The sequence below is a fragment of the Trachemys scripta genome, chromosome 1 (assembly GCF_013100865.1).
Source record: "Trachemys scripta elegans isolate TJP31775 chromosome 1, CAS_Tse_1.0, whole genome shotgun sequence".
Classification (NCBI taxonomy): domain Eukaryota; kingdom Metazoa; phylum Chordata; order Testudines; family Emydidae; genus Trachemys; species Trachemys scripta.
In genome coordinates this window covers 270,693,193-270,717,517 of record NC_048298.1, presented here as the reverse complement: position 1 = coordinate 270,717,517, position 24,325 = coordinate 270,693,193, and the positions used below count along the sequence as shown (strand labels likewise).

At 38.6% G+C, this 24,325-nt stretch overlaps 1 protein-coding gene across 11 annotated transcripts in view; it reads right to left on the bottom strand.

Moving 5' to 3' along the window:
• The window catches only part of DACH1 (dachshund family transcription factor 1), a 455,938-nt gene that overhangs the window by 259,580 nt on the left and 172,033 nt on the right, over positions 1 to 24,325 (bottom strand). For all 11 annotated transcript variants that reach the window (XM_034758361.1, XM_034758364.1, XM_034758363.1 and 8 more), the window contains exon 2: positions 9,535 to 9,650. In XM_034758361.1, coding sequence (XP_034614252.1) covers positions 9,535 to 9,650 — 116 coding nt within the window. The remainder of the gene's footprint in view (positions 1 to 9,534; positions 9,651 to 24,325) is intronic.

Sequence of the window (24,325 nt, the reverse complement as noted above, 5' to 3'; positions counted from 1 at the left end):
CAATATCTTCTTTATTTCTAAAAGGTGTACATGCCTAAACTGAGCAACTGGCAAATCATATTACAGTAACCTTCATCCTTCCTTACTCCATTCCCATATTGGCAATTCTCATACTCACACATCGTATTAGCTGGAAATTCTAGGTCCTGGTCCTGCAAAAATTTACTCTCAAGTTTATCTTTTTGCGCACAATACTCCAATTCAACTCAACTGTTCACTTGCATAAAGTTTAATCCTTTAATAAGCATTTGCAAGATCCAGTCTTTAAGTTGTAAGAGACTATGTCTTTTTATGTCCTCTATAACATGACTAGTATGCTTTTGGGTGGGATAATAAATAAATAAATAAATAAATAATGACACTTTATTAGGTAGAACTGATAAAGTGTGGTTAGATGCCAAGAAAATATAATTTAAATGTGAAGAAATTAACATGAAATTATTCCATGATTGGTTTAACTGGCTTTGAACACCAAGCTGCTACTTTAGAAAAAGCACTGCCACACTTTACCAACAGCTGTACTCTGTTAACTCCATACCTGGCCTCCATAGTCAGGAAGCCCTTGTAAAAACTTCCAAACCCAGGGAAGAGCGGTGGAAATGATGTTACAGAGTTCAACAGGCTTTGAAAAGACAGTGGAAGTTGGAACACATTTTTACTGATTCAGGCCCAAAGTAAGTAGTAGTAATAAGGGAGAGATCACCCTTATACTGCCGGGTTGTCATTCAAAGATGAGTAAAAGAGAAAAAAGGAAAATAACATAGTAAGACAGGAAGCAACTTAAATAGCAGAGTGTATTGCAAGCCCATTATAATGTCTTTACACTGGAAACGAAGGATTTTGGCATCAGATGGGGCATAAGTAATAACCGGAGGAAAGTTCATCCCTCATAAAACAAATTTCTGAAGAAATAAGACAAAAACTGTGATTAAGTTAATGTAATAAAATTAAGTGTGTAAAGTGCTTTGAAATTATGGGATGAAAGAAGCCGTGTAACTGAAAAGTAGTATTTTTCTCTCTCCATAAATATGCCATATAGTTCTGATTTCTGAAAGCACTTTACATCTGCATTTTATCTCTATAAACAGGAGAAAAGTGCAGTCACTAAGAGAGGTAAGAGGAGCACTTGAAGTATCACTGCTTCAGTACCACACATTTCAAATTAAAGATGCTGCTCAGTGGGCCAAGTAGAAGACTCAATTAGGGAGCTTTACCACATGCTTTCTGTGCCTACAATACTCTGCTGTTTAAAAGTATTGATTAAAAAATGCTTAATTGAAAATATGAAAAGTGACAGCAATTGCTTTTCAATTTTCTGGGGAAGTGGAATAATGGAGAGTTTATATTACGCAGTATACTTTAGTTACAGACATTAAAAAACACAGGAAAAAAAGCCAGAAAGTTAGGACCCATCATAAATAAATATAACATGAGACATGATTACAAAAGAGGACAGGACTGAAGAATATGCAAGCGTGCTGGAACAATTTGAATAGTTGCCATGCACCCCTAGTTTCAGCACCTATAAAAATTTGTAACCTGTACTCTGTGCCCTGCCACCTAGGGCTGAAACACTTCGGCTTTGGACGGAGGGGCTTGGGGCTTCGGCTTCAGACCCAGCCCCGGGTCCCAGAAAGTCTAACACCAGCCCTGGTGACCCCATTAAAATGGGGTCGTGACCCACTTTGGGATCCCAACCCACAGTTTGAGAACTGCTAGTCTAGTGGAATGCCTTGTATGAAACACAGAGTTTCAAGTTGGTTGATTGCAAAATATAAACCTCAATACATGTCCACCAAGTTTAACTTATAAAATTGAACTATTTTTTTTAATCCTGAAAACCAGTTGATTATTTTTTCATGCTACCATCTTCCTTATCTTCAGATCCAGCTCCCTCCCTCCTAATCATTCTATCTTCCATGGTCAGCTCTGTGACTCAATACCAGCTGATATTCGGCATCACATGATCAATGGGAAACAGAATACAGAGTGGTATGAAGACAGCAAAAAAGGTACCAGAAGCACAACTAGGGAGACAGGAGCATGAAAAATGGTGATCTTTTTCATTATTAAAAATGATGGCAGTTCATAAAGGTCACCTATTAAATAATTTGATCTTTCCTGACCACTTCTCTCCTCTTGCGAAGCAGCAAGAAATTTCTATTGCTCTTGTCTTATGAGCTAAGATTGCAAGAGTTGTATGTTTCATCTATCTAGGTGCTTATACTCTGTGCCACATATGATTTTAAAAATCAAAATAACAAATACTCTGCTTCATAGCTTAATTGACTTCAGTTGACGTCCAGCAGAAGTACACCAAGCTTCAAAACCGAGCTAACAATTATAGAGTAGAGATGGGTGAGATAATATCTTTTATTGGACCACCTTCTCTCTCTCATATCCTGGGACCAACACAACTACAACAACACTGCAAATAATTTGAGAGCAATCTGTTCTTGAGGAGACATCTCTTCAAAGCCCTTTTCTCTTCCCACCCTCAACACCACAGTCAGGCCTGGATTCAGCTTCAATAAGGTGTTTATCCCCAAGAACTGAAAAATGTGGAATACAGTGCTGTTTACATTTTAGAGAATGACTATCTTGATCTGGGAATAGTCCATGAAGTACTGCTAGCTTAAACCTGCCTCACCAGCTTCCCAGTCCCCCAGTTTTGCCTTACCAGTTCTCACAGTTCTTTGTCCTGCTCCTTTTCTTAATATTTATACTGATACCTTGTTTGCTGAGGGTGCACACTGAGCACCATCAATGTGCTCAGCACTGTGTAAAAGCACACAACAAAACACAATCCCTCCATCAGGAAGCTTATTATCAGAAAAAAGGAAATAAACATCAATTAAACCCAAACACACCAATCAACTATGGGCTGGAGACACACTTTTGTTTGGTTTGTTTTACATACTCTGGTTAGTGTTTAATTAATTTTAACACCTCAAGTGCGGGTCATCATTGATAAGTCCTGTGTTTCAATGGAAGATTGTAAGGAGATAATAAGAGTTTACCACATAAAGACACATTCCAGGAGTAGTGGAAGTGTGAAAAAGGCATATGGAAGATGACTGTAGAAGAAGTCTGATTAGGCTATTATAAATGAGGTTCAGGCAGTATTAAACACATTAATTCACAGATGGGAAAAAAACTATTTGAAGGGAAACTTGATGAGAAAGTTCCCAGGTCAACTTTTTTTAATATAAAATGTATGGGATACTTGTGATACCGGCACTGTATTAAATACAAAGTGACATACAATTGAGAGGACTTACAGCTATATATTTAATATGGGCTAACCCTGCTGGTGTCCCACCAATTTTTTTGTAAGTAAAAATAAACTGCCTATCTTTAGGTTTGTTTGCTTGTTTTATGGTAACATTTGTAGAGTTTTATATCAATAACAGAAGTTCTAATTATATAGTGTGACAATAAAATGGTCAAACTATGGCACACAATCATTTCCACTACAACATGCCTCATACCACAGGGAAGAAGAAGGGCCAGGAAGTAGAAGTGGATTACACGTTTGACCACTTTTGATAGCAGGTGGTTGCCCCTTCTGATCATTTCCTCCTCAAAGTCATTTCCCTTTTCTGAAGGGTTCCAGCACCTCCTCTTTTCTTGTTGTTGTTGTTAGAACCCAAACTCTCTCTCACTCTGTTCTCACTATGACCTCACCCTTTCTTCACTCTCTCTCCCGTTATTCTTTGGTACAGGGGGCTATGGACAAAGCCAGTCAACGTACCCATGACATGATGCATTCAGTGTCATGGGAAACAAGGCCATTGGTAGGGCAATAAGTATGGATGACTCCCAGTGACCGTAATAGTAATGAAGAGGAAAAAGAATGGGGAAAACAAAGAGGAAATGGAGAAGAAAAGTACTATTAATTATTCAAAAAAGTTCACCATTGCTAATCTATTGCAAAGTTCATTATTATAGATAGCTACCCTCTTGTGAAGAATAAGAGTTGTCATTACCATGAATTGAATTACATTTTTAGAAGTTAAACTACTTTATTCATAGAATATCAGGGTTGGAAGGGACCTCAGGAGGTCATCTAGTCCAACCCCCTGCTCAAAGCAGAACTGATCCCCAGACAGATTTTTGCCCTGATCCCTAAATGGCCCCCTCAAGGATTGAATTCACAACCCTGGGTTTAGCAGGCCAATGATCAAACCACTGAGCTATCCCTCCCCACTACCTTCACATTAACATATTAGTGCAGATGCCACTGGACATTATCCACAAATTGGCATATTATGCTCAGGAAAGGACAACAGCTGCAAATGTATGGGTGTTTCAAATCAGAAATGAGGGTGGTCCAACAGAACTATGAGAGGGTGAAAGACTGATTTGTTTATTTTAAAGGTTTCACTAACCACAGCTCCCAGGAAGATGAACAGACAAATAAAACAAATCCAATAGCCAGAAATGCATCAAAAGTGAACCATATAAAAAGAACGATTTTGAAACAAACCCAATCAAGCTGTGTTTAGTAGTTCTATCATCCTCTCTTTTTAATGAATAATTGTACCAATAATAATTGTCATAATCTCTAGGCTTTACTATTAGATGCCATGTATTTCTGAGAAAGACATGCACCAATCTTTAAACACTTCCCAAGAACAGATGGTTAAAACTACTCATTCTCATAGAATAGTGAACGTTGAGGTCTTTCTGGGGGGAAAAGAAGAGCCATGCCAAATGCCCTGAAGTGAATTAGATACCTAAAGCCATTTGCAGGTGAGCAATGTACCTGTTTCTTGTTCCCATAATTGGTGGAAGAAAGGAGGGAAAAAGGAAGACACATCCCCCACACACTTTATTTTAGTAAATGGGTGTGGACAATGGTTTGGGGCATTACGTTAAACAAAAATGATCATTTGAGATTAAAAATAAAACATTTGCCCAAAATGCAAATGAGACTGTCCAGTGATCATATTGTATATTTTCTGTCTTCTGTAATATTCATATTATCTAAGCATACCACATTGTCACTGACTTAAAATAACAAGTCTTGGGGGAAAATAATAATAATGGAAGTGGAGGGAGGAAATGGAGGGAGTTCTGAAAACGATATTTAACAAAAAATCCTTAGCTAAGCATATCATTGGAATGAAGCCATAGGTCCAACAAAGTTGGCATTGCATCACACCATATAGTATAATGCAAGATGACAGAGGTAAACATCCATGATGCATCGCAGCAACATACCCACTTATGAAATTAGAGGCAAAGCAAGTTCAGCTTTCCATGTCTCCCTGGCGTTAGCTGTATTAGCCCATAACTCTATTATAAGCCGTCACGTGATTTTTTTCAACATAATATCCCTCAATAGACTGGCATCTACTTACATTAAAATAACTATGCACTACCCTTAAACAGCTTGTTGCCATGCTTAGATTTTTTCTTACTCTCTACTTATAAAATTTAATAAATATTTATTGTGTCCCTAACTTATTTCAAATCTCTCTTGGCATCACACAAGCAGCTGGCTCCAAAGCAGACATGATTTTTGTCAGCAGAACTTCTGTAAAAAGAGAGTGACCAATTTTCTCCTTAAGCAAGGGAGTACCAAACTGCTGGTCCTCAGGTAAAGAAGTATTTTTTTCCCTAACAAGTTGCAAGCAATTGGGCCAGTGAAGAAAGAACAGGTTTCTAAACAATAGATGTGTGACTCCTAGTTCTAGATCCCAATCTGGGATTTTGAATTGGATTGCCTCGACAAAGTGGGAATTTTCTGTAATATTTTTATGAATCCAATGTGAGCCTCAATTTCCACTATTTTTTGCATGGCTACACAGTGGAGAAAAAGGACTACGTTTGTGCTCAGGGCAGGCTAAGAGACATAGGTGTGTGTGTGTGGCCTAGTTATCTAAGCCTGAAGGGGTCACTAAAAAGGACTGGCCGAGGCTGATCCCATATCAATGGAAAATCTGAGAAGACAATGAAAAACCCAATTACCAAGACATTGACACCTAACAACCAGAGGGGCTGTTAGGTGTCAATGTCTCAGCAGGGAAGTTGAGCAAAGACCCCAGCACAAGAACAGAGAACTGGAGAGGGGTGAGGCAGAGGATAAGCATTGGGTTCTGGAGGAAGCTGAGGGCTCTCTTTCACCTGGGAACTGACTAAGGAGGTGAGACTGGGAGATAGACAGAATCTGAAAATGGAGTTTTACTAAAGTTTGGCTGGGGCTCTGGGCTAACCAGAATGGCCTTTACTTTAACCTTCTTTTCTCTATGCTACCCTAAGGATTTCCTATGCTGTGTTCCACTTGACTAATAGACCCTACTATTTTGAAAACTCTGCCTGAGTGTCACTGCAAATACTGAGGTCCACTAATCCTTGAAGAGTGTACAGGTCTCTACCAGGAGTCTGTCTCAGTTGGACTTGCCAAACAGTGCTCACTGTATGAGGCAGGAGTGCTCAAGACCCATGGGTTCGGTCTCAAGAGGCAGTGAGGCCGAGTGGCCTGCCCTGAAGGAAGAGTGAGATCCCTTGGGGTCTGGCATATTGAAGACGGTCCTCCAAGAGACTGTTCCAAAGCCGGGGATGTAGCACCACCAATCCTATGGATAAGTGATTCAAATATCTTATCAGTCAAGTAGAAGCCAAAAGGGCTAGGTTCTTAAACTTTTTTGTAACATGAACTACATCTTAATAGAAAGATTGTCTCATAACCCAACTCCCCTCCAAAATGAAATTGTGCAAAATCCCTCCCAGTTCTATCCAGGACTGTCTTACATTTCTGTGGCAACTACACCAATTGTTTACATGGATAAATAATTTTAGCTAAAAGTGCATTGCCTTTTCTTCCTATAATGTGACTGTGATTTGCTAAGTGGAAACAAGGGGAATTAGCACCAATGGGCCATAGACTACAGTTTGAGAACTGCTGCAATACGGAAGACAGCGGAAGACAAGGAAGCAAATACCATCCAAACATTCAAAATAAAATTACATGTAGAAAATTTCAGTATAGAGAGCAGCAAATGGATAGATACAAGGCCTAACACTGGGTATATATATTATGGAAGGAAACTTAAGGAAGGTGGAGAATCAGCTAAAGGAAGAGACCCTAGCTATTCTGCACTCCAGGAGTGGCTTGATTTTGTTTTGTTTATTTTTAGAAAAATGCATAATCTTCTTACATATCCTTATGAAAACTCCAAACCTTTAAACATCCTTACCAAGAAATGTGTGAGAAAAAATTCAGAATATGAGTTTTCAGTGCATGTAAAATGGTGTGTTTTCATTATCAGCACTAACAACGTTAATTACAATTACTGTAATTCCCTCTTGGCAGACCTCTCCCTGGGGCTGCTCTGTCACTTGCAGTTGATTCAGAATATAGTAGTGCAACTGCTCACTCATTTGAGCTATCATGATCATACCTTAAGCTCGCCTTGCTTTATTTATGTTAGCTGTCTTTAAAATGGTGGATTGACTTTCACTTGGTAGTGCTGGCTCTTAAAGTTCTTAGATTGGCTGCCTCAGTCTATATACAAGACCTGCCCCTTGAGCATGGTAATGACAATATTTGTCCTCATATTCCACCTACTGTTTAAGGATCTCACCATCTCACTCCATGTTTATGAAGCAACCTAAAGTGCTCCCATCCTCCCTAAAGATGTCCTATGAATCACCACTGTTCTCCCTATACTTATTACCTTCCCTTCCAAACCATTTCCCCTTTTTTATTAACCTGGATCCCTCATTTGATTTTATATGTTGGTATTTTAAGGAGCTGGTATTCTATATTTTATTATATTTATGATTAAATTGTTATTCTACATACTTTTGGGAGAGGGCAAGAGAGGAATTGGGGACTATATAAATAATTCTTATTATTACAGTTAATTCGTAAATTGTTGCTTGAAATGATGAAGCCACAAAGACCAGAAATGGTGACACCAGCAACTGGGATTTGCTTTTATCTATCACTCAGAAAACCTTCAATGAAAGAAAATAAAAAATGATCATGTTGCCTGATTTTTTATTTCTCTTATCACCCTCCTCTCTATTTTTCCATCTGTGTATTTTTCTTCAACTTCTTTCACACCACCTAATTAGAACAAATCTTTCTCCTCTGATTTCTTTTCCTTGATTTTCCCAGATTTCTCTTTCCCTCTATCCCTTCTGATCATTCCCTCTCCAAAATCATTTCCTTTCCCTGAAGGGTACCACCGCCTTCTCTTTTCTTCCTCATGCTAGAATTTCCTCCCACTCTGTTCTCTCTGTGAATCCACCATACTTCCTCTTCACCAGTTTTCCTCTCTCTTACTATGCCTTCCCCTTCTGTAAACCTGATTCCCCGTTTCTCACTAGTCCTGCCCCACAAAAGTACTTTCCCTTATCCCACAAGATGTTGTCAGTCCTGCCTACCCAACATACGCCTGCCTTGCCCATTACATCCTTGCTACCAATGGCTACCAATCTTGCCCTCACCTTTTCTTGTCTTCTCCCCAAATGTCCTCCTAACATCTGTCTCCCTTCTCTCTCTCCCAGTCTTTATCCTTGCGAAGATCCCTTATTCACCTCAAGGCTGCTTTGTGATCCCACTGCCTTCTCCTCTTAGATCTGTCTATAGCAATGAAGAGAAAGTCAGTGCTAAAGATGAAGATGCTAAAGATGAGGAAGTAAGTGGGTACCTGGGGAAGGAGAGGGGGGACTCAGATCAACCTTGCAGAGGATAAAGGGGCTCCTGCCAGCCTGAAAAGTAAGGAGATGGAATGAGGCTGAGGGACGAGGTTCCATAGCAACTCTTCCATTAGGATCTTCCATCTACATGGATTTGGTCTTCTATGTACAGTAGTAGGCCCCTCTTATTTGATTTCAATGGGACTATCCTAGGGACATCCTACCTTCATAAGGCAGGAGAATCTGACCCACGGTGTTTATCTTTTCACCTTAAAAAGGATGATGGCAGTTTAATTAAGTGACAAAACGTTGCCTAAGTGGACATTACTATAATCAAAAGGAAGGCAGACACATACCACGGGCATGATTTGAGTGTGAGAAATCATAAGGGATGTTTGTGCAACAAGTAGTTACTCAAACTAATAAACTCAATTCTCTGGGGCAGGCACATTACTGATGATACCAACTATTGTACAAATGGTCAGATAAAGAGGCAAAAAAGAGCAGTCACAAAGATCACTGAGCTATTCAAAACACAAGGACTGAGGGAATCATTGTTTGCCAAGTGGAGGATGAAAACAATAAGGTAAGAAATGCTATGCTTCAAAGGACTATTTTTTTAATAAAAAAAGAGAAAACACTATAAAGGGCCACTGTCCACTCAAGTGTTTGTATTGTAAAAAGTTGTCTGCTAATCTTTCTAGTAGACAATACATTGACATGACAATAAGATACTCCATATTGCAGCATAAGTTATGTGATATTACGGTGTTGGTTTTGTATATTTTTCCTTTTTTATTGTTTGTGATTATTAAACAAATGGACATAAATCAACCAGCCATAAGATTTCAAGTGCTAATGCATTACTAACAGTCCTACCTGTTGGTGGGATGATTCCAGGAGACATTAGACCTGGGACAGAGTGTGGCATGATATGAGAATTCTCTGGGGAGGTGACACTTTGAGTCCTCTTAGGAGGCCTTCCAGGTCTAGAACTGAAACAAACAAACAAATTTTTTTTTACAATTAAGCTGTTGTCTTACACATCATTTCAAAGTTGTTTCAAGTGGTAACATGGACTGTAAATAAATTTGTTTCAAGGACGGTTGCTTTTGCAGTTAGATGTAATAGACTTCCATCACTAATTAGATTACATGCTGAATTCATTTTCCTCATTGAAGATCAGCCGCTCTTGATGCATAATTCATAGCCTGCACCTCGTTACCTGCTTCTTCATATTAATATCTATACACAGTTTGAATTGCCTCGTTTGCATATGCTAAAGTTCTGCATGCAGCCTTCAGCACGAAAATTATGCACTAACTTGTAATAATTATTACAGTCAGCTTGCTATTGATTTATGAGACTTTTAAAAACCAAATATGTGTAGTACTTGTAATGAATGATATTTTAAGGTTCTTCAGGAAATTAAAAGGCAATGGCTGCCTAAGGAAATGTTCTGCTTGTTTGATTTAATACTACAGTTAGCTGGGAGGTGGAATGAAAGAGTGATTCAGACCTATAGCACATTTTTCGATGATATGTTTTATTACTTCGCACTGCTAGCCTGATATCTAGATGATAAATGACAATACATATCTAATGTGTGAAAAGGTCTTGCAATTTCTTTATTTTTTGTCATTTAAAAGATAAGTCAAGTTATCATTTAACCCTTATTCTATTTAAAGTGAAAATCACACTAAGTCACCTTACTTTAAATGTACTACATCAGAAAGGGCTCAGAATTATTTGTAGGACACTGTTGAGCAACTGTCATCATAGCAGCATTCATATGCCCAGTGTGAATAAATAAAGGGTTTCAGGTTTATGCATTCCTTGTCCTTTGCTCACATAAACGACTTTCCACCTCCAGGGCTGTGTAAGTAGCCTACAAATTGGACATGGACTACAATGAAAATATTTACTACCTACCCACATATGAATATATATGCAACACCTGCCTCACCAAAGTGCTCATATTCCCATGTATAGACCAAACCATTATGTTCTTGTATGTTCCTGTAGCTACCTACTTGGGGGTTATTTAGGGATGCCTTCACAGAGCCAGGTAATCTATTTTTTTTTTTACATTGCAGTCTTATTATAGACTATGCCCAATATAAGGGTGTCTCATTTATTTCTAAATGGGGTAGGAGGAGGGAGAATGTTGAGCTGCTCAGCCCCTGCAGTCCTAGTATAGGCCAAAATCCCATTGACTGTATGGGGATTTTTATCTATGCTGGGACTGCAGCAGGAAGCAGATAATAAAACACCCACTTTTCCTGTGACCAGGGGGGGAGGGATAGCTCAGTGGTTTGAGCATTGGCCTACTAAACCCAGGGTTGTGAGTTCAATCCTTGAGGGGGCCATTTAGGGAACTGGGATAAAAATCTGTCTGGGGATTGGTCCTGCTTTGAGCAGGGGGTTGGACTAGATGATCTCCTAAGGTCCCTTCCAACCCTGATATTCTATGACCATCAGATCATCCATGGGATGAGGAAACACCCTTTTTTTTTTTTTTTTTTTAACTTCTACAACCAATTTCTAATAAACTAATGGCAATCAAAGTGCAGGACATTTCCTTGGAGTTTAATGACTCAGGGCCTTGGGTCATTAACCTTAACTGGTCATTAATTCCTAAGTTACTGTCCTGAATTGAGATCATTATTAATATTATAAACCCGGGATTTTTTTTCTTTCTTTAACAGATAAACAAGAATCCTTATTTCCTACTCTAACTGAAAAAGATCCAAATGAGAACCAGATTGTTTTACAGTGATATCACACTGAGACATCACATCAGCAAATCAAAAATCCTCACTTTCTTTGGAATGTTCTATATGAGTGATAATAAAATAAACATACCATGAAAACACCTGAAACTGATAAAAATCACACACAAAAACCATCTGACTTCAATGGAGTGTGTCTAAAAGATTCACCACAAAAAGAGCTCATGGTGTTAGCAAACTTTAATGACTCAATTTATATATCAGTGGCAGCACTCTCCTCTCAACTCCTAGTGGCGAGCCTGGGTACTGCCAGAGTCTGACATCAACCAGACCATAATAGAACATATTATGTATGGAGTGTTAACAGAGGTCTTCAGGCTCATTAAAATGTAAGGGATCACAACTGCAAAGACTCATTTTCAGGAGGTAGTGCTTACTGACAAAAGTAGCCCCAGTGAAGTCAGCAGGCTTGATTGTGCCACAGGCTGTGAGGCCTATGCAAGTGACTCTGGGGAAGTAAGAGTCTTATAACTTCATGTGAGCTACCCAGACCTTTGGAATGGGCACACAGGGGAAGCAGTGCTGTGCTCTTATGATTCCTTCCATATGCAGCACTTGAATATGCTGCGCCATACAGAGGGGGTTGCCGCAAAGTCACAAACTAGCCCAACAGGGCAATGTTCTAGATAAGTGTTTGCATAATGAAGACCTAAGTTTCCAATTCAAAACCCAAAGGATGATGTTATTTAAATGCCAGTTTGGTGGGCTAGTTCTCTTTTTTTTTTTCCCGATAATATTTTTTTAAATGTAGAAACAACCATCTTGCACTTTTTTATCTATTTAAGAAACAGTTGCTAATTATGAAAATTCAGGTAAATAAATTTCAGACTTCTAAAATAATAAGTCTGGAAGACCTAATTTAGAGTCGCTGCAGACTGTCTACTACCCAATTAAAATGAGCACACCACTGATTGGATAAAGCAAGCATACACTGATTTCCCCAAATGACTGATTATGTAATAACAATTGTTTTAAGTTATTATTTATATTACACACTAGTTTCACTAACAAATTTCTAAACTACAATAATTCTGTTTTATATTTGCCACCAAGGTAATTAATCCTTTATATTATGTGAATATATAATATGCATATAATGGCAAAATCTTGACTGTCTCTGTTTTTAAAGGAGCTATAGCAGTGGCTCTCAAACTTTTTTACTGATGACCCCTTTCACATAGCAAGCCTCTGAGTGTGACCCCCCTTATAAATTAAAAACACTTTTTTATATATTTAACACCATTATAAATGCTGGAGGCAAAGCGGGGTTTGGGGTGGAGGTTGACAGCTCATGACCCCCCATGTAATAACCTCACGACCCCCTGAGGGGTCCCAACCCTCAGTTTGTGAACCCTTAAGCAATAGGAATGCTTTCTGAGCTTCATTCCTACAGTTCAGCAAAAGTAAAATGTCACAATAACTTTTTTTAAAAGTTTTTGTACCTAGCCAAAAACCTTGCATACTACTTTGTAGTCCATGATGAATTTTCTCTAGTTCTATTATAAAATCTTAAAAATAACTATGGCCAGACTCAAGAATGTAAGCTGCTCTCTCCTGCAGAGCTAACCAAGATTAACTCCTCTCAGGGCCAGATGTCTGTATACAGGGCCATATTTCCACTTACTAATTGGTATAACCGTCCCTGCCAGTGGGGCTCGGTCCACAAATAGATTGTTCTCCTTTAATCCATTCTTTTCCCCAAACTGAGAATAGCTCATGTTGCAGTGAAATAACCATGAAGCAGGTAGTTTTCAATTATGAAAAGGAGAAAAAGTACAGGGGAAGAAATCATACTTGGGAGGTGACAAACAAATGCTTGAGGAGAGTATGCACCCACTGCTCAGTCTGCCTCCTCTCAAACTGGAAAAGTAACAAGGTAAAAATAGAGAATAATATTTTTTTTTATTCTTTAAAGTTTCACAGAGGACATTTCAGAACTTCCTGTCACATCCTTAGCTGGTTTATATCACTGTAGCACCATCAATGTCAATGCAGCTTGGCCAGTCTTGGCCTATGCAGCTGAGAATCTTGCCCTATGCGCTGAGAGGAGGTATAGACTTTAAATGAATCATGTTTAGCAAAAGTGCATCTCCAGACACTCCTTGTTCAGCCAGACCTTCATGTATAGATGCACTACAATCAAAGGAAAGAATCTGGTCCCTTTTCAAGGGGACAACAGAAGAAATTATCTCCTTTTGCATTCAATAAGCCCTTTTGTGCCACATTTATAGTACGCCTTTCAAGCCTTTAGAGCTCAACTGCTCTTTCTTTCTCTTCACAGTATCCCAGTGTCACTTATTAACAGCAGCAGTAATGGATTAACCACTTTTGCTACTCTCATCCATGCTCTGGAATGCAGCAGTGTCATTTTAAGTGCTAACATTCTCAGTGAGGAGACGCCAGGTATGCAAAACAACAGGGGATCACAACTACACCCTGTGCTTGTTGTATTAGGCAGCACTGTAATGGTTAAAAATCTGGTATCGTAGAAAGAGATCTTGCTAGGGGGGTTAGAGGAGACGGGATAGGGCAAAGGAATGATACTGGCTTATGGAGTCTTTTACCTCAAGGCAATTGGTTGAATCCAGTATAGCTAATCAGTTATCAAAAGTTATTACTGTCTATTGACTAGCTGGTGTTCTATGTGAAATGAGTTTAGATGTCTCTGCCCAGCTCTCAAAGAATAAGTAACTGCATTACAAAAAGCACGACCAACGTTGGTACTAACAGAAAATCTTCCTGGTCTCAGCAGAGATCAATAACTGAATAGCACTGAGTATCTCCCACCATTAGAAGCAGTCCTTCCTTCCTGGGATACTTTGCACTGCTGCTGCCAGTGCTGTACCTGCACCTCTCGTGAACACTATAATGATGCATCAACTTGCAAATGAAAAACTAAAACAAAGCAAAATGCCAACGGATGACCAAACCACCATGTAACTTCATTCCTCAGTTTTGAAAAAGCCTGATTTATAAGGTCTCCATTCTTCAGAATATTTCAAATGTATTGCACTACAGTATTCAAGGAAAAAGGCAACACGTTTTGATATTCATTTATGCCAGTTCCAGTTTTCCACTTAAACATGTACCCTCAACTTTAGTTAACTGAAAGCATGTCCAAGAACAGAGAAGCAAGAATGTAATCCTGAGATTAGATAAATTTCTATTTTAGCAGTTAGTAAAACAAAGATTACTCTGTGTTCTATTTACTTACAGCAGTAGTATAAAACAATAAAACTCTCGGGGCAATTACTTTAAATTTATTTTTCTTCCCACAGTTATGCAGAAAACCTTCTCACGCAATAATTAGTGTTGAACTTCTCATGATGTATTAGAAAGATTTATTGAGACAGCAAACAATGCTGATAAAAAAATAAAGTACAGAGGTGCATTTTAAAATCTTCACAAGGGAAAAAGAAACAAACCAATGATCTCTGAAAGGGAGAGACTGTGCCATAAAAGTAGTTCCAGAAAGTGAAAGGACAATAGTATTCTACAGACTTAAGAATATACTTCTTCTATTTTTAAAACTGAATTACTGAGAAATGAATCTTTGGCCCAGTGTGCAGTACCAGTTTATTAATGCTAAAAATAATTAGACAGAATGGAACAGGATACTCCGCACGCTATATCCTATCCAAAGGACACTCATTGCACTAATAAATCAGCTGTTTGGTTCTAGACACATTAAATTTCTTTGGTGGGCATAGAAAACCACATTAGGCTGTTTCCCTTGCTGCAAACCCCCATGCAAATATCATGGTTTCCCCTAAACCTACCACATATCATACCAAACTTGTTCTTGGAAATATCCTAGGCAGAATATTATTATTTGTATTACTGTAACACCTAAAGGCCCCAGTTCAAGTCGGGTGACCTACTACAAACACAGTAAGAAGCAGTCCCTGCCCTTGCTATCTAAATACACAAGTCAAAGGGTGAGAGAGGAAACAGAAGCACAAATGTTAAGTGGTCACTCAGCAGCTCAGTGAGAGTTGGGACTAGAACTCATATCTTGTGACACCCAGTCCTACGCATTAGACCAGACTGCCTCTCAAACACAGTGGCCACCATTAAAAAGTCAACATTTTTCCAAACAGTTACCACACAAATAGTACATATATGTCCAAAACATGACAGGAAATAACTGCAGTATCTCATAGACTGCAGTGTGTCACCATTAACAAATGTTGTTTTCTTTATGGCAAACAGAGTGACTGGATGTATTCAGTAACAAGCATGGCTGCTAGTTGGCTGAGACAATTAGGGTGGGATTGGTGGAACCCATGATGTTTATAATTTTGCCTCTTGCATGTAGCTGTGATGTTAAAGGTACAGGATTTGAGGGAGATTATTCAAACATTATGGTTTTCCTAACAGATTAACACAGATGACAACTAACATGCAAGCCACCCTGTTTTTAATCTATATCATAAATGATAGGAACAAACAGTTAATTGTTTGGTCGTAAGATTGTGATGTCACAGCTGACTTGGCTAGCAGCTCACTACTCCATCTTCATTCCATTGGTTGAAATGCTACAACAGTTGTCTAAAAATACTGATTCTTATTTCATGTGGAATGTTTGATGTTGCAGTTGTGAGATATAAAACCCTTGTTACATCAAAGCCATACAATTTATAGAAGGAAATACATCTGATTAAGTGATAGACTAAAAGTAATATGAAATAAAACTCATTTACATTCTAACCATATTTCACTGAAGATTTACTTTTTCATTTAAAATAAAATAATGAACTCTGATTCAGAAAGAGTTGTCAAAGTAATAGGAGGAGAATGCAGCAGTGAAGAAAAGCACAAATATTGGAGATTATGAAGGGAAGTTATTTAAGAAGATTGTAAATAAAATCAACAATTTGTAAAACATACATATTCACCATCTTTCGTTTGGTGTTTTGCAATGCTTTACCAAATATATTCTGTAGCTTCTCTACCATTAGTAATAATACAACAAAAGAATTCAATATCCATCATACGCCGTTTCTAAAATTATGAAGAAGTTGGTAAAAGCAGGATCCTAAAGTATTTGTGTCCCACAAATGTATTCAATCAAGTACTGCAAGAAACTTCCAATTTTAAATAACTAAAAAATGTTCCCCTTTTACCAGTATTATGCACCTGCATAAGAATCCAAACAATTTCACAATCAAAGATTATGTGAATTTTAAATTTTAATTAAAAAAATATTTCTAGCTCTCATGGCGGAGATGAAAACCTTCCAAATGTGAACCAAATGTGACACCGTTCTATCTGCTAGAGTCTGCAGATAGCCTGAAACAATGACTCAAATATATGAACTCCCTCAGCTACCATTAATCCCACAAGAGTGGCATTTCTAAATCTCAGTGAACATACAGTAATGTAAACATTAGCTACTTCATTGCTGATCATTTAGCAGATGAAATGAAGAAGGTGTGATAGATATGGCAATTTCCTCCAACATCCTTATTGTATTAAGTTTATGTGTTATTGTGGGCCAGGATTGTATGTAATCTCTCTAGAGAGAGATGTAACAGATATTGCAACCCCATGCAGTATCTTAGGTGTTCATTGTTTTAATGAACACCTAATGGCTGATGTATGTTTGTGTTCTACTCAGTGAGGGAGGGCTACCACAGCTCCTCTTGGAACTTAAAAGAGTGGGTGGGGATTAATGCAAATCAGCCAGGTTGTAACCCCCACCTTGAGAGGTACCACCTGCTTGGGAGTTCAAACTGGTTTCTCCAGAGGCCAGCCAAACACAAAAAGGACTTTGGAATAAATAGCTTGACTTAAAACTGAGTCAGGGCCTTCTTACTGATCCAGCAAACAGACAGGACCTTCAGACCCAGGGACCCCAATCCTTGAGGAAGGATTGGAAGGACAAACATCTACCAGATTCTGAGGTTGGAATGACCTCTGGTAAGCTTTTTAGCATGTGTGCAGGTTCTTTTTTCTGTAATGTTTTCACCTTAAGAATAAACGTGATTGCTTAGAATGAACTGTGTGGTAACTTGTAACTGTTGGCAATTACTCTGTTTCTGGCATCTAGAGATCAAGCAGTGCTTAATTTGTGCCAGGGTTTACTAGGGCTAAACCCCAGCACCTCTAGACTTGGCAGTTCATAGCCCCAGCACATCTGGGCTTGCTGCATCAGTTATGAATAGAAAAATATTGTATGGGTGCCAACACTTAATTGCTTGAGCCCCGGCACCTCTTTTATTACAAATAAACACTAAGAACAAGCAAAGAACAGGTGCTGGTCTGTCTAGGCAATCTGGCTTGCTGGGAATATCACAGTGTAAATCTAGGAGCTGCACAGCCTTAACACATGGTCAGGAGGCAGGGAGACACGGATCTCTTCCCAAAAGAGGTAATGCCTGAGGAGTTTAGAGTGATTGTCCTTGACAGATCACAAGGGTGGAATATAGGTGCTGTGACAGAAGAGGGTGGCAGAAATGAAGCCATGCAAAAGTGGAAATTGGGAGCTTCTGCAATGAAGAACTGAGAAGACACAAAATTAGGGAAAAGGAACAAAAACAAAGGAGGATGGGAAAGGGAGATAAACAAAGGGTTAAAATAGCTATGCTCCTAATGGTGAGCATATTTTCTCATTGAGCAATACTAAACATGACCATAAGATATTAAAATAGTAAACAATCAGATTAACTAAAAGTTAAGTTAGTACATAACAACCATATTCTACCCTTCATCTTTGTTCTTACCTCCCATTGACATCAGTGGAGGTTCCACCATAGATGAGGGCAATATATGTGTGATACCTTAGTATAAGAGTTTCAGCATAAATCCAGATATTGACAGTATCTGAACTTGAAAACTTCAGAACAGATAGTTAAATACTAATTATTAGTATCTCCCTCATTACAACTTTCTTCAGTTTTATTGAAACAGAAGGAATCATTTCAGTTACGTGATTTTACCAATACAAATGGGGTACAAAGATACCAAAAAAAAAAAAAGGCAAGAACAAAGAGGTAACTCAGACCATTTTACAGAGTGCTACACAATGAAAGTGAATGAATAAAAAGTGTATTAATTCAATAATTAATCAGCAACAAATAAGAATATGTTTATGTTCAATGTCTGTCTCAAAGTATTGCATTTTGCCTGTTGTGTCACCTGACAAGGAGTGACATGAACCTCCGAAGTACAGTTCTTCACAATAGCATGACCATGTTATACAAATCTGAAAAATATATTTGTTTTGTGAAGCATTGATTTCATTGATAGTCTCATATGAATCTTTCTGCTTAAAGACTTGATTTCATTAAATCATTTACCCTTTAAAAACTATGCTTAAAATAAAAGATTTTATTCTTGCTTCTGCCAGAGAATGTGGCTAATGTTCATGGATTTTTGTTTGGTTGTTTTTTGTTTGTTTGTTTGTTTTGTTTTTTGTTTGCCATCTGCATTTTTTAAACCATCTGCATTGAACTTTGCATATATCTTCAAACATTCCCTAGTTTGTGAACACAAATCAGATAATTGCGTGTGCAAATAGCCCATAAGATTCATGAAAGAGAACTAAGCCATTTGCCTGCACAATTATGCATTTTGTACAAGCACACACAATTAAAGTGCATATTTTATAGGGAATTTTTGTTTGAAAATCCATTTTTATCAGTGTATCTGCAAAAATTATCAGATCTCAGCACTCAGTTTTGAGACCCTCTTAAAACACACCCTCTCCCCCCCACCCCACAGACACAGAGAAGAATTTGTTGATAAACTCCACTGTGGATCTCAAACTTATTATTCATTATCTACTATATTCAAATAAAGTTACATGGCAAATACATTTCACTTCATATTTGCATGGTAACCAAATTACTACCATAATAGGCATAAGCAAATATTCCTATGATTCAAGGTCGGTGTTTTCTAAGGCCATTCTGGTCTTGCTGCAGGTTTGCTAATAAATATTCCACTCCTATTCACAACAGTTGATAATGAAGCTCCACCATGTAGGTGTTTCCACTGTAGTACTCTAATTCATTCATCATTTAATAGGCCACACTCTTCACATGAAATAAGTAAACGGTCACCTTTTTAATGAAGCTGCCTATATCTTAAACATTCTTTCCTTAAAAAAAAAAGTATACTCAAAAGATTATATTTTGGCTTCTGCCAGAGATTGTGGTTAATGTTCCCTGCCCTTTGGGGTTTTTTTTAATATTATTATTATTAATCTGAAACCCTCACTCATTCACTATATACTACAAAGAGTAGTCTGAGTTGCCCAAATAGAAAATCAACTTTAACGCTATATTTTCTTAAAGTAATTCTATTTATCATAACTGTGAGATTCACAATGGTGACAGACAGTATCAGACTCTCCACTGCTCTGTGCAGATGCAAGTAATTACTGGCACCTCCTGGTTGCAGATGTCCAGTGCAGGTACTTGTTCCATAGAGGTCCAGTACCACAAGAAACCAGAACTGTACGAGGACTTAGGAGAAAATATCCCTAAAGAAGCTCGGGAATGGGATTGGGGATTCTAATGTCTGACATAGCACTCCACTCGTCTTAACTCTCATATGGCGGGACAGTGGCATCCCAGAAATGGTGTGGAGGCTTGAGAGGAGCCCTCAACCAGGTGATAATGATTCAGAAAGGAATTATGACCAGCACTGTATAAGTTATTGCTGGATAATTCACGAATGAATTCATAAACCTGTGGCCAAATTAACCCACATTCTTGTCTTTCTTCCCGTGTGTCCAGGACAAAAAATACCTATGAATCTTATTCAAGTCATTAGTAGTTTGGAGGTACGTCTACACGGCAATAAAACATCCGCAGCTGGCCTGTGTCAGCTGACTCAGGCTTGCAGGGCCATAAAATTACAGTGTAGACATTCAGGCTCAAACTGGAGCCAGGGCTCTGGGACTCACAAGATGATAGACCTTGCCCCGAACAGCTTACATGCTAAAACAATCATTTAGAGTCAGGTTGTAATATTCACATTAGGTACTAGCTTAATCCACAAATAACTGCATTGAAGTCAATGGGCTCATTAATGGAGTAGGGTTCTATTCACGGTGGGTAAGGCTATCACAAACTAAAAGCAAGCGAGAATGCACATTGTTAGTTTCATCTACTTTGCTTGGACTGTAAACTCTTCAGAGTAGAAACCATCTTTTTGTTGTGTGTCTGTACAATACATAGCACAGTGAGGTGCTGATCACTGACTGGGGTTCCTACCAAAATACCTATAATAAGTATTTTTCTTTTGAATTATTTTAAATTATTTTTTGCAGGGAGGAGTAGGGTTTATAGGGCTTATGGAAGAAGTGGGTTTTGGGAAGGTGATTTACAGAGGAGAGGTTAAGGGTATGGCAGAGTGAATGGAGAGATGGATTCCAGATACAGAAGGAAAATGGTTGTAAGGCTGGAGAACAGAGCTGGCAATGGAATTGCCAGAAGTAAGTGAGAGGGATGAAGGTGAGGAAGTTTTCAAGGAAAGTCAGTTTTTGGAGTTGGCCATGCTGAGCTTTAGCTTTCAATGGGACTGCATCCAAGACATGCTGTTGTCAAAGAGGAACATTTCTGAACAGAGTGGAAGTAGTCAAGAAAAAACAGCTAGATCTTTGAGACATCAGGACAGAAGCAATATATTAAACAGTGCGACTAAATGAGGTTCCCCAGAGATTGAGTGGAGAATTAGATGGTGATAAGATTGAGACCAACAGACACCAAGACTGTTGGAAGACTGAAAAATAAGTTACAAATCTCTCTTCAGGTCCTCCATCTTCCCCTCACTGAGAGCATTCATAAACCCACTTCTGCTGCTTCGCATACAAAATATGAGTAATCACACATGGAACAAACAATGATTACGGTGGGAGAGGTTGGAAATAGTTTAAATAGACAGCTAGGCAGACAAAGAGATGGGTTTCACTGCAGTTGCTTCTGATTTACACTTGTGTGAAATGAGAATTAAGACCTTAATCTATATACATTTTAAGACATGCTGGAAGATCAATTTAAAAACGTTTTTTGTTGATGGAGAAAGCCTACGCACATTTAACTGAAAAGAAGGTTAGGGAAAAAGTTACTTCTGAAATAGGATACAGTGTCTATCATTCGAATATACATATAAATAAACTTACAAATAGCTGAATAAATAAACCTTTACATCTAAATTCATAATACATTTACAAGTGTGTAGCATGGCCAAAATCTTCATGCCAGTGACCAGCCTGAATAGGTGAGCTGGATGCTGGGGGAAGGTAAGGGAAGAGGAAGCCAACAGATTGAAGCAACCATCTATGCCCCTTGGATGAAAGGCCAGAAAATCCATGCAGCAAAGGATCTGTCCCACCATCCTCTATTCTGCCTCTCCTTAACTTTTTCCTCTCTATACACAATTTGCATAACCCAGGGAGAATCCCCTTTCATTGCAGATCCACGCTTGTTCTGCTGCAGAGAACCCTCTGCAGCCATAGAGTTTTCTCCTATATGGGAAATACAGAATTTCAATCAGGTATACCCCAAACATTGAAAAGAATGATAAAACTGTAAGAAAATTGGAATTTAGAAATGGATTCACCTAAAGATAAGGGTAAAAATGTTCACTTTCATTGTACTTACATTATAATATTATCTTGCTACAGAGTTAGCTGTTGTATGAAATATAAAGGCTCAAATTTGTATTAAACTATCTCGCCAAAACTGTTTGGTCAGTGATTGCAGCCATAACATTCCCAAATTTGCTGACATTTGTTAATACAGCCAATGGTCAAATTTGTCCTAAAACTATTCTATAAAAAGTTTTCCCTAGCAGAAATAAATCTGCTGCCAGAGTGTTCTTTCAGGGCACCACTGAGGAGATAACCAGTCATTTGTGTCAAGAGTGGTACAAATAATATGTTTTTGGATAACAGAGCTGATAAATGGTACTCTCTCCAGTAACCTTTTTTTTATTTATATTTCTTTGCACTTCAGATCGTTCCCATTTTGTAAAGATGCACGTAGAAGGATTGAATAGGAAGTTATTAAAAAATGCATCAGGACTCATTTTAAGGAAGGATATAAATCAACTACTGAGAAGTTTGTTTTAATATGTAATTTAAACTTCTTAATCATGGATCTGCTCTGTACTTATTTCGTGACTAGACAATTTACAAATGCTTTAAACCACCACCTCCACCTCCAATACCCATTCTGAGAAAAATATAGATAGTACATTTTTGTTATTCATTCCACATCACTACCACACTATGACAATAAAATTCTGTTATATCCACGTGTGTTTTTAACAAATACTTCACAATCATCAAAACAGCAAAGGAATCTCAAAGCAAAAGAGCACATTCATGCACTGTAATTCTCATGATTTTCCAAGCCTCTTCTGTTTGGGATACTTTTAATTTGTTTTAGCCTAATCTCCACTTTGTATCTTCTCACCTCCAGAAATATGGTGTCGGTAACTGTAGAATTTCATGCAAAAGAATGACTACCCATCTTTCACGGCTAAGAAAAGCACCAAACAGCAGTAGCAAACTTTTCTCAGGAGGGCATGCTGCCATTGGCTGGGACTGTAGTGTGGTGTTTGATTGCACGCCCAATGCCTGGAACTGCTCCATACATGCCAGATATACAGACTGTCCTTTTGCTTTGTTTGTATTGCTCCTAGCACACACCCAGATTTTTTCTGAGATCTTTAAACACTACTGAAATACAAATAATTAATCATAATAATTAGAACAACTTCCTCTTCTCGTGCCCAAAATGCGGAGTTTGCAATGTTGTTGTAGCCATGTTGGTCCCAGGATATTAGAGAGACAATGTGGGTGAGGTTATATTTTTTATTGGACCAACTTCTGTTGGTGAGAGAGACAAGTTTTGAGCTTACTCAGAGCTCTTCTTCAGGTTGGGAAAGATACTCAGAGCATCACAGCTAAATACAAGGCGGAACAGATTGTTAAGCATAAGGAGTTACATATTGCAGGAGACCATTCAAGGTGAAGTGGCCAGTTAACACCTCTGCAAATGTAGGACAAAGGAAGTTAGTGGGTAAACTCAAAGTGGTACCAGATCCGGCCATAACAACAGACACCTCCACTACTACAATGATCAACACCCCCACAACACACCTTTCAAGATTCATGAATCCTGCACAGTCCTATCACAACATGTGGTGTACCTCATCCCGTGCACTAAATGCCCCAATAACAACCGTGCGGATGAAATAAGGCAATCACTGTGCTCTCAAGTAAATTCACACAGAAAAATGATAAACAACAAAAACACCCTAGCACCCATGGGCAAACACTTTTCACAAAACGATCCCTCCATATCTGACCTCTGAGTCCTTGTCCTCAAAGGAAACTTACACACCATCTTCAAAAGATGAGCCTAGGACAGTGGTGGGTAACCTGCCATCAAGGTAATCTGCTGGCGGGCTGCCAGACAGTTTGTTTACATTTGCATGGCCACCCACAGCTCCCAGTGACCGTGGTTTGCCGTTCCCGGCCAATGGGAGCTGTGGGAAGTGGTGGTCAACACGTCCCTGAGGCCCGTGCCACTTCCCACAGCTCCCACTGCCCGGGAACGGCGAACCACGGCCACTGGGAGCTGTGAGTGGCCACGCAAATGTAAACTGGCAGCTTCTCACTGGAGTTACAGTGGTGCTGCTGCACCAGTTTTAAATGTAGACCTGCCTTAAGTATCTTTCCCAGACCTGAAAGAGATCTCTATGTAAGCTTAAAACCTTGCCTTTTCACCAACATAAGCTGGTCCAATAAAAGATATTACCTTACCCACCTTATCATTCCAAAATCAGGAGCACAGTAAAGCAAGTGTTAAGGCAGTTTTGCCAACTCATGATTTTACTGTGAGTCTCCTGATAGTTAG